The 14,249-nt window shown below is 38.0% G+C and overlaps 1 protein-coding gene across 1 annotated transcript; it reads right to left on the reverse strand.

The window, feature by feature from the left end:
* Positions 1 to 6,708: 6,708 nt before the first annotated feature.
* LOC133744384 (uncharacterized) lies at positions 6,709 to 7,647 on the reverse strand. Its single transcript, XM_062172503.1, has 3 exons — positions 7,300 to 7,647; positions 7,015 to 7,208; positions 6,709 to 6,931 (listed from the first exon to the last, which is right to left on the reverse strand). The coding sequence occupies exons 1-3, from the start codon at positions 7,645 to 7,647 to the stop codon at positions 6,709 to 6,711; spliced, it is 765 nt and encodes a 254-aa protein (XP_062028487.1).
* Between the last annotated feature and the right edge of the window lie 6,602 nt (positions 7,648 to 14,249).

Here is a 14,249-nt window from a genome sequence, read left to right on the forward strand (position 1 = left end):
TACCAATAAATCTAAAAAAAGAATCAGGAATACGCGTCAAAGATGTCATTGGTTCTGATAAACAAAGGAAATCAGGGGAGTGCTTTCTAATCAAACTACGAAGAGCAGTCCTTGTAGGAGCATTAGCTAATCCATGAATATTCCAAAAAATAATCTTCATAAATTAAGCTTTTGAGGAGGACCCCTATGTCTTGCGGGGTAAAGATCCCCTAAAGCTCACTGCACCCAACACTCTTCTACAAGCTTCTCTGACTCAATCTCATCTTTGATTTTGATAAAGTGACTGGAATAATCATCAGTTCAGTGATGACTTAAGTTCAGAAGGTTCCATTATTGATGAAGTTAAATAGTTAGTTAAGTCTTTTAATTCTTGTAGTTGGCGCTTTGTGAAGCGAGATTGCAATAAAGTTGCACATCGCCTAGTAAAAGAAGCCTTGATAGTTAGTCAGCCTTTTCTTTGCTTGGAGTTGGAGCCTCTTTGGCTCCATCTGTGTGTCAGTATGGACTTTGAGTTTTGAAGTCTAGTGGGCAGGGTTTTTTCTAAAATCTCTATACCTAATCTCATTAGGGCTGGGCGTCCGGACCTGAAAGATCGAGGACCCGATCCGAACCGAGGAAAAAAGCCCGATTCGGTTCGGTCTGAAGCCCGACCCGAATGCATTTTTCGGTTCGGTCTCGGTCTTCATATTTTCAGGGCCCGAAAGCCCGAACCGACCCGTTTTTTTTTTCATATGCCACATGTCGCTCCATAATTGGGTGTTATAATATTATGTTAAATATTAAAAAATAAAAAATAAACAACCCTAAAGTCTTAAACACTCCTCACTCACTCCCTCAGTCCCTCTCTCGATGGTATCGATGATCTCAGCCCCAAATTATCAAAATCTGAAAACCCAAATTTGCAGCTGAAATCTCCCTCTCAGTCCCACCCTCACCCCTCTCTGAGTTGTCTATCTCTCTCTCCGTCCATTACCGACTCATGCTCCAGTCTCCGTCTCCGAAAATCAAAATCCTCCTCGGCTCCTCCACCATTGGAGGCGAAGGTTCATCGTCGCCGTCGATTCTCCCTGAGCCTTGATGGTCTGCAGTGTACACTTCGCTCCTCGCAACTCATTTCAGTGAGTAATCTAGATTCTAGGGTTTTCAATTTGACTTTTTCAATTTTCAATCCCCTTGAGTCTTGACTGTTCTGAGTTCGAGTTACATTTTTACTGTTATTTGACTGTATCCTTAAAGGAATAGGTCATAGTTTAGTAATTTTTTCGTTAATTCATAAATTGCCATTTTCACCTCATCAAATTTTGGTCGTCTTATTTTGTACTAGATATGTTTTATCAACTGCGATGGCTGTAAATCCTATTTAAGTGTGAATTGGTTTTAAATTATTAAATTGGCAGTAGCATGCTTATCAATCCTAATTGTTTACTATTTGTGCAGGCCATTCTCAATTGAATTTAAAGTTGTTAGAGGTAGCCAAATTGCATTTCAGTCAGAGCCTCAGAGGTAGCCAAATTGCATTCAAAATCTGATCCTACAGTTCATCCCAAATTTCATGGCTTCTCCTCAGAATTCATCCCACAGTTCCGATTCCAATTCATCCCAAAGTTCTGATTCCAATTCCAATTCAAAAGCCATTGCTCTTCCAACACCAACTGATGCTTCAAGGGTTCAGACGATTCCCAAAACATTCAAAAGCTCGAAGAGGAAGGCTGGTGTGAAGAGAAAACATGGTGAAGCTGCAGCTGCTGGACCGAGCAACGCTGGAGATGATGAAAATGAAGAAGCAAAAGAAGAAAAACCTGCTGGAAGATCTTGGGTGTGGTTGCACTTCAAGAAGATTGAGAAGCCTCAGTTCGAGATTAAGGATGGTAAGAAAATTCAAACTTGTGTTAAACAGAGAGCTAAGTGCAATTACTGTGGAACTGATCTTGCATGTGATAGTTATGGAAATGGAACTAGTTCACTTAGGAGACATATACAAGAAGTGTGCAAAAACTATCCGGGTAGGGTTGATTTAGAAAGTGGGCAGCATGTATTAAGTACCAGTGTCACTAAGGAGTTGGTGATGGTGAAATGGAGTCAGGAAGCTTCCAGGGAAGCAGCCTGCAAGATGATAGTAATGGATGAACTGCCTTTCAGTTTCATCGAAAGGCCGGGGTTTAGATACTTTTGTAGTGTGGCTGTACCTAGGTGGGATGTGCCTTCTAGGAGGGTTATTGTGAAACTGTTTCTGTCCATGTATAAAGCAGCCAGATTAGAGCTGAAGAAAGAGTTAAGGAATCATTGCCTTTGCTTGACCACCGATACATGGACATCAGTGCAAAATATCAACTACATGGTGGTGACTGCCCATTTTATTGATGATGGTTGGACATTGCACAAAAGAATACTGAATTTTCGGGTGATTCCTGATCATCAGGGAAATAGCATAGGGACGTTGTTGGAGGCATGTTTGCTTGATTGGGAAGTTGAGAGAGTGTTGACAATTTCCGTTGACAATGCAAGTGCAAATAAGGTTGCAATTGAGTACGTTAGGAAGAAGATGTTAGGCTGGGAGAAACAGCCTATTCTTGGAGGCAAGTACCTGCATGTTAGGTGTCTTGCACATATTCTGAACCTCATTGTCAGATCAGGCCTAAAAATGATGGAGAAATCAATTGCTTCAATTAGGAATGCGATACGCTATGTTCGGAGCAGTGGACAAAGGCTCGATGTTTTTAAACAGTGTGCATAGAATGAGAAGGTTGAGTCGAAGAAAGTATGCATCCTTGATGTGCCAACAAGGTGGAACTCTACCTTTCTAATGCTAGACACTGCATTACAGCTGCGAAAAGCCTTCGATAGAATGGCCGATGAGGAGGACAGCAAGTACACGTGGTACTTTGATGAGGATGAAGACATCGATGATGAAGTTGATGAGCTGCAAGTTGGAGGGTCTGATTCAAGGAAGAAACAGAAGATAAAAAGGGTGGGGCCACCGGTTAAAGAGGACTGGGAAAAGGCAACAGTTTTTGTGAGGTTTTTAAAGGTCTTCTATGATGTGACAATGAGGATTAGTGCCACAAATCACCCAACATCATGGAAAGCTTTTCATGATATAGTGGCCATCAAATCGGAGATCGATGAATTGTTCAATAAACCGTATGATTTTACTGGTTCAGAGACTGAAATGATCTTGTTCGATATGGCTGTGAAGATGAGAGGGAAGTTTGATAAGTATTTTGGAAGCTTGGAAGACTGCAATCAGCTTTTATTCATTGCCTTGGTGTTAAACCCAAGGTTCAAGATCAGAAACTTTGAAAGTATCTGCAATAAGTGGCTGAAAATGAAGTCCGATGACATTAAGAAGAAGTCTGCCGAGGTTAAAGAGCTTCTAGTGGCCCTTTGTGATCTGTACAGCTCCTCAATGATGTCTTCAAAGGCTGGAAATGGAAAAGCTAGAAGTGGAGAGAGCTCAATTAGCCAAGGCAGCAAATCCAGCTCCAAAAGGACAGTTGAGCCTACTGGAAAAATAGTCGACATGGAACAAGATTGGGAGAAAGAATTGGAAGACTCTGACGAAGCTGTTGTTGCACATGAAGTGGATAGATACTTATTGGACCCGATTGAGAAGCCTGCAATTCCTCATAAGTGGGATATATTGGAGTGGTGGAAGTTGAATGGTGCCAAGTATCCTAATCTTGCTGCCCTTGCCAAGGATGTTTTGGCAATACAAGTGAGCATAGTGGCAAGTGAGTCTTGCTTTAGCACAGGCAGAAGGGTCATCGATCCCTTTAGGAGTTCTCTAACTCCCAAAACGGTGGAAGCATTGATATGCTACCAAAATTGGATCAGATCCGAAAGCATCAACAACATTCAATATGTTCCTAGTATCGAGGACATTGAATTTTATGAAAGTGTGGAGGATGGTATGATTTTTGTTTTTGGAATGGCTGCCTTGTTAATTTATTTCAAGTTTATAATACATTGTAGTAATGTGTAGTTGTGTACCAAAATCTGGACAGTTTTTGTTTAAACTTTGCACTTTTGTTGCTTTGCAGAACATGCAAGGGAGGAAGGTGCTAGTACAATTGATCAGCCTGAAAAACCATCTACGTCTAAATCATCTAAAGCTTCAAAGAATTCAAGGGTAGGTAATGCAAGCAAAAGTAAAGCAGCAAAATAAGGTACTGCCCCAGTTTTTGTTTAAAACTGTGTGTTTCTACATTTAGTTAGCACTTAGCAATATGCATTTATTTAGTTAATGTTCTGCATTTCTGCATTTGGCCTTAATGATATTAATTTCTGCATTTTATTGGTTATTGACTTGTTGCTTTAAAGATATTGGATTATTGGTTACTGCTTTAATGTTGTGTTGCTGTGTCGGTATCTTTGTGATTTGGTATCTATGTTGTTAATTGTGTATCTTTGTGATTTGGTATTGTGTTGATGTTTGTATGTGAAATTGTGCATAATGTTGCAAAATGCAGAGTTGCATCATGTTAATCTTATCTGGTATCTATGTGATTTGGTATTGTGTTGATGTTTGTAATAATGTAATCTTGTATGTGAAATTGGGAACCTGCATTGTTGATTTGGAATGCACTCCTAGTTTCAAGTTTGTATGGGAACCTGCATATTTTAGATCATTATACATGTTATTGCTTTACTTTTTAACTTTGTATAATTGTATTTGTAAACTGATCAAGTTTGAAATGTGAATGCACAGAGTTGCAGACTTGCAGATTTATGCACTTGTCGAGTTGTCATGGAGGTCTGGACTTGTGGAGCAAGGCAGCAGGCCGAGCAACTAGAGCCTAAAGGCCTAGAGCAGTGCAGCTTCAGTTATTGACTTATTTCTTAGTTGGACAGTTTGACTATTTTTGCAAAACTGCAAATTGTGTTTATGTTTCTGTTGGACAATTTGGATTGTTTTATGTTGGACAATGTATTCTGGACTCTTGAGTTTGTGTTGTAAAGTGTAAACTGTGGCTAAACTTGATTATTGCAAATTGATTACAGTTATGTTAATGAGTTTATTTCACAGCATTATAATTTGATATGCATTCCAGTCTTCCAGGTACCAAAACAGGCAAAACAGGTAAAGCTGAATAGCTAAATGATGAACTGGCATTTTGGGCTCGAAAACCGAACCGGCCCGAATGGGTTCGGTTTCTGTCGGTTTTTAGTTTACAAAAAGCCCGAACCCACAGTTTTGGGTTCGGTCTCGGTCTGACTAATTTTCGGGCCCGGCCCGACCCGAGCCCAACCCTATTTCTCATTGTGATCTTTGTTATCAATGAAGTTCCTTCCGATAAAAAAAAAATTCAATAATTCTCTAATTTTTTTTTTTAGCACACACTAGATGTTTTCGAATAATCTTCTAAAGTAGTACCAAAAGTGGATTCAAGTTATTATGTAATCTATGTATTTGATGTCTAATGAGTGAACATATTTCCATGTACCACTATCGGTACTACTACATCTTCTTGTATGTCTGTATATGGCAAGGATATATAATTCTCATCTGGCTTGTGATGAATGAAATTGAAACCAGGTTTATTGATTGAAAAAAAAAAAATCATTCCTTTAAATATAGATTTTAATTTGTTGTGCTATGACAGCTTAGAGTATAGTGGATGAATTGTTTGCACTGCATTTCTCAGATGCATTTCCGATCTTCACATATCTTTCGGGAAGGTAACAAAGTTGCTGACATCTTAGCAAATCATGGTACCACGTTAACAAGTTTAGTTTGATAGGATTTGACCCCTCCATTCATTGTTTCGACTTGTAATAGTGATCGTTTAGGTTTCCTCAAGCAATTTCGTTTTCATTAGCTAGTTTTCAATAATGTCTGATGTATTCTACTATGGAGGTTTTGGTTTCGTCCCTCTCTTATTATTTCTCTTTTTCCTTAAATAATAAGGAGGTTTTTTACCTCTCTTATTCCTCTTTTTTAAGTTAAAAAAAAAAAAAAGATTTTAATTCCCAAACTTAGAACACAAAATTTAGACCCTGCTCACACTCTAGCAAGTCAAATATTCTAAAATCAACTCGAGTTTCTCGATCAATACTTTATACTTGGACACATAACAATTTTTCTTTGTCAAACCTCATACTCCAAATAGTATACTTTAGGCTGTGTTTGTTACGGGGGACTATTATCCCCCACCTTATTTCCTATAATAGTCTAGGACTCTTCTAGCCTGGGATATGCTATGTTAATACCTGACCCATGTTTGGTACTGCTTAGGACTAAAGTGCAGAATAGTCAAAATAGTCCTATCCCATGTTTGTTTGTGCATTGGACTAAAAGTTGGTAATTTGTAGAAACATGAGAAACTGTTGTAGCTTGTTTGTTGGCAAAGTTCGCATACAGCAAGAAGAAATCTAATAACCAAATAGCTTGAGAAGAGCAACCACAATCTGTCTTCTCAAAAAAAAAAAAAAAAAAAAACACACCACAATCTGCAACTTGTAGTTAGTTTTTACACATTCACAAGTCCACCTATTAATACAACAGATGCTAATAAAGTTCCATGCTTGTAGTTAGTTTTTACACATTCACAAGTCCCTAATACACAGATTTAACATTCACAAGTTCCATCTAGCAATTACAAAAATGAATGTTAATCTAGCAAAAGAAGGAGCTTGTCCAACATAAGCTACTGCAGCAACTCTTGCAGTTTTCCAAACAAAAACAAAAAACATATCCTCATGCAGCAGTTAGGTAGATCCTCTAGCAGTGCCCGCAAGCAAGTTATCCACATACACTTTTCTCACTTCATCATCTAAGGACATGAACACAGATATATTTTGGGGCTTATCCAAAATGATTTTCAATGCCTCAATTTGGTCTATAACAGAAAGTCCCATTTTCTTAAGTTCCTTAGCAATATCAGATCGATCTTCATTACCTTTCACTATAGCATCAGTCACTGCTTGCATTCTTTTTCCAGATTCTTCAAACAATTTATCCAATGCAATCATAATTTTATCTTCATCATTTCTTTTCCTCTTTTTCTGACTAACCTGAGAGTGCTCATTGACATGGGGCTTGTGTCATTCTCAACTTCAATGCCATCTTCATTGTTGCTCTGCTCCTCCATCATATCAGCAGGGACCTCAGCTCCAATTCCAGTCGCACGGTCACTCCCAAAGATTGTAGCTAGTCTATCAAATAATGGATACTTCTTGTTTCTCCATCCCTTTGCCTTTTTGTTGTGCTATGACAGAAAATGCATAGGAATCACCATCACAGTGCAGCAATGAAATCAGTTAGATTAAAAATGAAACTTAATGAAACTTCCTCATTACCTGCAAATACGTATCCCATACTTCATTACTATCAACTTCAATGCACTTTTTGATATCATTCCATGCAAATCCACTCTTGTTCATCATGTCATAGATTATGCTATAATCTTTCTTCAGTTTCTTCAACTTTGACTCAATATGTGGACTTGCCTTCAGATTGGAATTGGGACATAAAAGATTTAAAGCATTCTCGATTTTCAGTAAAGTACCAGATTTGAAACTTCCACTGTCGCAGCGTTGTCCTCCAGCAATAATTCCGTCAAGAACATTCAACAAAGATTCTTCTTCAAAGCTGGTCCATACACGCCTTGACTTCCCTTGCTCTATATTTTCATCACCACTTTCCATTTTCTGCAAAAAAAATGGATTTGCTGATGGTTAAAGAAGCATAAATATGATCAAGCTGCTGCAATTTTCTAGTTCCAGTTTAGTTTCCACTCACTATCAACTTTTCTGCTTTCCAAAACTAATCCTAATCTCTTCAGAGTATTTTACTTATTTTCTTTGGCAAACTGCACATTTTCTCGGCCAATCTGCAATGTTCCCAGTTTAACAAACTGCTACCAATACTTGATCAATTTTAAATATGTGCTATGTGACTATGTCCATGTTCAGTGTGAGCTTTCAACTGCAACAATAATTTGCAATGCAATGCCAAGAAAACTAAACTGTATTTGTATTCCAAAAACTATTGCATTGGTCAAAGAGAGGTAGCAAGAACCTCTGCATTTCAAAAACTATTGCAAGATTTGTGAAGTTCCTTATAATAATCAAGGAAGGTTGCTTCAAGCAAAGACTCCGCTCAAATAGCATTGAAAAGTTTACCAAATTCACAACCAAAAGTCCAATATGTTATTCTCTCATCACCTTCGGTCAAGTTCAAATTCACTACAGTAGCATGCTAATGAATATCTCTGACTGACTTCCAACAGAAAAGTTTGTACTAAGGTCACTGTTGCTAACTTGGTCCTATTGCAGTGAAGAAAGAGAGTGAGATCACTACTTTGAAACTCTCATAGAAAGCCTCAACCTTGAAAAATTATATGCTCAAATTTCATAACAAGGATAAGTCCAGATGGTTAAGCATGTAAAAGTTGTCAAACAAGGAACTGAGAATCACAGAAAACAGGTGCAAAGAAGCCCACACCAAAACTAAGAGGAGCTGAAACAAGTCTGGGGATACCAAGGAACAGTAGCAAAGAACACATCGTGAAGATGCCAGAAATCCAAAAACAGCAGCAAAACAGTTAGAAGGTCTGAAACTACTGCAGACAATGGTTGTGTGATACAAGGTAGGAAAGGTAAAATGGCTGAATCTGAGAGTATATTTGTAATAGAGATATGAACACCTTCAAAGGAAAAACGACCCCTACAACTCAACCCTTAATAAACACGAAATAAAGATCATCATAAACTCGTAAACTAATCATCCAATGCAAGAAAACTAAACTGAAAAACCCACACTTTCTCACCCTCCAACTTGATTCTCATAACAAAAGAACACAAATTCACAAATCATGAAACCATAAAATCAAAAGGCCAAATATATCCTAAATGGCAACAAACTGGTCAGTCACTGGAGCATTTGCCTAAATTGAATCGGAAGCAAATTTCAATTCATAGTGGGAAGAGGGAAGAGAAAAACCTGCAAGAAGAGCACTAAACCACTTCGGCCAGAAAAAACTTGAAGCAGTAAACCCCTGTATCAGCCTGAATCCAAACCTGCAAGAACAATAGAACAAAGCAAGTTGAAAAGGTACCACCAAACACAGTCCCACAGCTTTCCCTCTTGTTCTCTCAGCTTCTGTTTTTCTATGTGGGTTCTTAATACAACTTGATTCTCAAACTAAAAATAATAAACCAATTGGTCCAACACAAGTAAAACACAAAAACTCATGAGAATAACTTTGACTCAATTTCATATTAAATTTAATTAAGACTAGGTCTTCACACTCCTAAGCATTAAAATGCATTAATGTATTCATACAACAAATCAAAAGCTACATAAATAATGATCCTTAGTACTAAAAGGCTTATAAACCAGAAACTGCATCATTTATTCTCTTGAAGCTGGAGCAGCCCTTGCATTTCTTCCATCCCCTACAGCTCTTGCATTCCTTGCATCCCTTGCAGCCCTTGCAGCAGCACCTGAAACCCCTGTATCTCCGGCAGCCCTTACTGCCCTTCTTCCCGTCCATTCATTATGCATTTGTAAAGCTAATTCATTCCTCCAAGTAGTCCATTGATTAGACGCTTCAACCGTGCCAACTACCTCAGCTTCTTCCCCATTTTGTGCATCTAATTCACATACTGCATACTCTATCGGATCAATGGACATCTCTCTCCTAATAAAATTATGCAAAAGACAACAAACCGTAATTATGCGGCATTGTGTCTTTATTGGATAGAATGATGGACTCCTAAGTATTCCCCACCTTCCTTTTAGCATTCCAAAACACCGTTCTATCACATTTCTTGCCTTGGAATGCTTCATGTTAAAATATTCCACATGATCACTAGGCATATTTCTTTCATCCCATTCCGACAAATGATACCTTGTTCCTCTATATGGTGCAAGAAATCCCTCACCATTTGTGTAACCACCATCTACAAGGTAATAATAACCTAATAGCCAAAATATAAATTCCTATTAGTGTGTGAAACGAACCAAAACTGCAGTAATTGAATGTGCAGTGTTTATCCAATAGCCTCACCAGTGGGAACTCTTAAACCATTCGGCCTAGTCACTGCATCGTGAAGAACTCTAGAGTCCGATGTCGATCCCTCCCAACCCGGTAAAACAAATATGAACTGCATATCACGAGAACAAGCAGCTAACACATTTGTAGCGACTTCACCCTTTCTTGTGCGGTATCTTGGCTTGTCAATTGCAGGTACACGCACTCTAATGTAAGTTCCATCTAGTGCCCCCAAGCAATTCTATTAAAAAAAATATGTATATTCATGAAGTTTATAAACTGCACATATAGATGAACATGCTAACAATCTGAAACAATGCAAATAAACTGCAGTCTCTACAAAAAAACTAACCTTAAAGCACTTCCATCTACGATCTGTGCAGTCAGCAAGTACCGGATCAGGTACCCTCAACAAACTACCTTGCAATCGTAAAACACCTTGTAGTATAGAATGGAAATACCTACTAATAATCTCTCCGGATCGAAAAAATCTACCTCTAATAGTACGATTCTTCACATGATGTGAAAGTATATGTAAAAACATACATACTTGCTCTTCCACAGACACCAAACCATCACTCTTTATCTTTCCATCTGAGCGAAGCAGTTCACACAAAAGGCCAAAACTCCTTCTATCCATTCTTAATTCGTGTACGCATTCGGTGTCACTATTGCCTATAATACTATCTAGATAACTCAAACGAGTCTCACGTCTAACGAATGAACGATTATTTAGAGCATGTCTTTTAGCACGTCTTCGTCTCAAATTAAACATCAGTAGCACAAGCATAGTACAAGCACACATTGTCTCTAGGTGCCACAACTCCACCAATAAGAGCAACATAATTTTCCTTCGATCCATATCTAAGATATCACAGTAACATCCAAAATCAATGAAAAACAACCAACCAAAGAAGAAGATAAAAACACAGACGTTGTTCAAAGAAAAAAAAAATCCATAATAGATCAACTTCCAAAATCAAAGAACACAACCAACCAAAGAAGAAGATAAAAACACAGACATTGTTCAAAGAAAAAAAAACCTAGAATTGATCAACATCCAAAATCAATGAAGACAACCAACCAAAGAAGAAGAAAGCAAACACAGACGTTGTTAAACGAAAAAAAGAAAAAACCCAGTCTTGAAATTTGTCAATTCTTACCAAATCCAAGCTGCCCAGACACCAATTGTTACAACCCATAAACAATGAACATCCAAAATCAATGAAAACAACCAACCAACCAAAGAAGAAGAGAGCAAACACAGACGTTGTTAAACGAAAAAAAGAAAAAACCCAGTCTTGAAATTTATCAATTCTTACCAAATCCAAGCTGCCCAGACACCAATTGTTACAACCCATAAACAATGAACATCCAAAATCAATGAAAACAACCAACCAAAGAAGAAGAAAGCAAACACAGACGTTGTTAAACGAAAAAAAGAAAAAACCCAGTCTTGAAATTTATCAATTCTTAGCAAATCCAAGCTACCCATACACCAATTGTTACAACCCATAAACAATTGTTAATAGAAAATCAATCCATAGTCTTTTTTTCAACAAATCACGTTAGATACAGGAGAAGAAGAAGCTAGACGGGGTCGAAGGGAAGTGGGAATCAGAATCAAAGAAAAAGAAGCATGAGAAAGAAACGAAATTGAACCTGGAAGTTAAAGGAGGATGAAGCGCGATCGACAGTGGAGACACAAGGTTGAAGCGCGAAAGAAAGGGAGAGACGAGGCTGAAGCGCGCGAAATAGATCGAGAGTCCCACGAGCGTTGTTGAAGCCCTTGCTTCCACAGTCCGGTGATTTTTGGGGGTTTTATGTAAGAAGCTCGGGAGCTGACGCGGGGACTCTCTTATCTCATTTAATTGAGTCCTCGTGTGTGCCAAACGTGGGATACAACTAATTTTCTTATACAAGCTACTCCAATCCAGTCCAGTCCCATGAAACAAACACAGCCTAAAATTCTTATTCAACGATTTATGTGTAGAGAGGATTCCACAAAGCCACATGTTAAGCGTGTACGTGATTACTTTGGAGGCAAAATTCGACTTGATCGTTGTCTTGCCTAGCCATGTGAGAACGATTTCCAGCTATATATATATATATATATATATATATATATTGTAAGTATTTTGGGCTTTTCACCATTCAATACATGATTTCCCTTTGTCACAAGGAAACCGGAGCGTCAAGGAAACAAAGAGAAAGATCATAGGATCGGATCTTGAAGAAAAGATTAGGCCAAATCGAGTCATTGATCTTGAGTGTAATATGTATTGATTCCATATCTTTTTTATGCTTTTTGATTGATATGCATATCAGTTAATTTGATTCAATAATCTTTTATGCATTAAAGAGGTTTTCAAAATGCATATCAATTTGAGATCTTGGTTAGGAAAGTTTCGATTGTACATTCAAAAACAGTTTTTAAACCTTTCCATATTTTTCTTAATTAATTATTAAGAAAAGATTTGATTGAGGGGGAGAGTTTTCTCCCTTATAAAAGGTTTTTAAACGAAAGTTTGGGTGGGGTTTTTTGATTGCATAAAATCGCTCTAAATTGAACCACTAGCGTTGCTCATATAGTTTTTCTGAAAAACCCTCTTTATGTGTTTCATGTATTCCATTGCAAAATCATTCATATTTATTCTCAAGATCGTGATTTAATTGAGAGAAAGAAAGGTTGAAGGTTGATTATCTAGGATGTTGTATTAGGAGTTAGAACAGTTGTAAAACAAGTTAGCATGTGTTGCTAAGTGATAGTGTTTGTTAAGAACAACACTACTTGTATTCTGAAACCCTAGTGATTCATATTGGATTGCATTTTCGTGTTGGCTACGTTAAAAGCCAAGCAGTGAAGTTTCCTCAGTGGAGAGGTTTACACTGCGTTAGCAAATCTCCGTGTTATGTATCGCATTTCTTTTGAATAAATTCCTATACACAAAGTTCTTTCTAATATTTGTTCCATCTGGTATTTTCAATTGGCATCAGAGCGGGTTCTAGAACTTTCTAGTGATCCCAGGAAAGATGGAACATTCACGTGATAGGGCTGCTGGCGGATCTATAAATAGTCCTCCATGGTTCGAGGGTGGATGTGAAAAATATACTCAGTGGAAAATCTACATGAAATCATATCTCTATGCTCATGATGAACATGTGTGGAATATTGTAGAAACTGGTTGGACTATACCTATGGTAAAAGCAAAAGGAGAAAGCTCCTCCACTGCCACTCCCAAACCAAGGAAGGATTGGACTGAGGAAGAAGTTCGTGATTTGCAAGCAGATTTCAAGGCTAAGAACAGTATTTTCACAGCCCTATCTGAACGAGAAAAATTAAGAATCAGTCACTGTGACACTGCCAAGCAAGCATGGGATCTTCTACAGACTACGTATGAAGGAAATAAGAAGGTACGTGAACAGAAACTGCAAGCACTGATATTTGAATTTGAAACCATGACTATGGGAGATGATGAAACCGTGGATGATTTTCATGGTAGAATTCTTAAAATCTCCGGTCAGTGTCGTAGTCTGGGTGCACCTTTTGATGAAGATAAGATAGTTAAAAAGATACTCAGGGCCCTGCCAGAAAAATTTCATTCAAAAGTCACTAGCATAGAGGACTCTTTTGACATTGACGAGTACCCACTCGATGAGCTCATTGGAAATCTTAAAACCTATGAGATGAGGTTAAAACCTGAGAAGAAAAACAAGGGTGTAGCTTTCAAGGCAGTGAAAGGAACAGAAGAGGAAGAGGAAACACAAGATCTTGCCCTACTGACAAAGGAGTTCAAAAGATTTCTCAAAAGCAAGAACTCTTCTAGAAATTCGAATGCTCCTAGAAAGAATAATTATACCGGCAGTGGTAACCACAGTGACTACACCAACAAGAGTGGAAAAGGAAACTTCAAAGGAAATCACTTAGGAAAACCTAAGTGCTATGAATGTGGTGGCTACGGTCACATCTCTACCGAATGTGGAAATAGGAAGCATGAAAATAGCAACAACAAGTCTCTACTTTCAACTTGGAGTGATGATGAGTCTCAAGAAATTGAAAATGTAGCACTTGTATCATCATTTCTACCTGATTCAGATAGTGACGAGTTTTTCTCTGATGATGAAACAAATATCCGCTGCAGACAACTCTACAAAGCTTCAAAGGCAACCCTGCTAAAAAACTTGAGTTTGGAAAAAGAAGTTGATTTTCTGAGAACCGAGAAAGAAAAAATGGAGCAATTATTGGAATCA

This window comes from Rosa rugosa, chromosome 4, assembly GCF_958449725.1.
Source record: "Rosa rugosa chromosome 4, drRosRugo1.1, whole genome shotgun sequence".
In the NCBI taxonomy this organism is placed as follows: Eukaryota; Viridiplantae; Streptophyta; class Magnoliopsida; order Rosales; family Rosaceae; genus Rosa; species Rosa rugosa.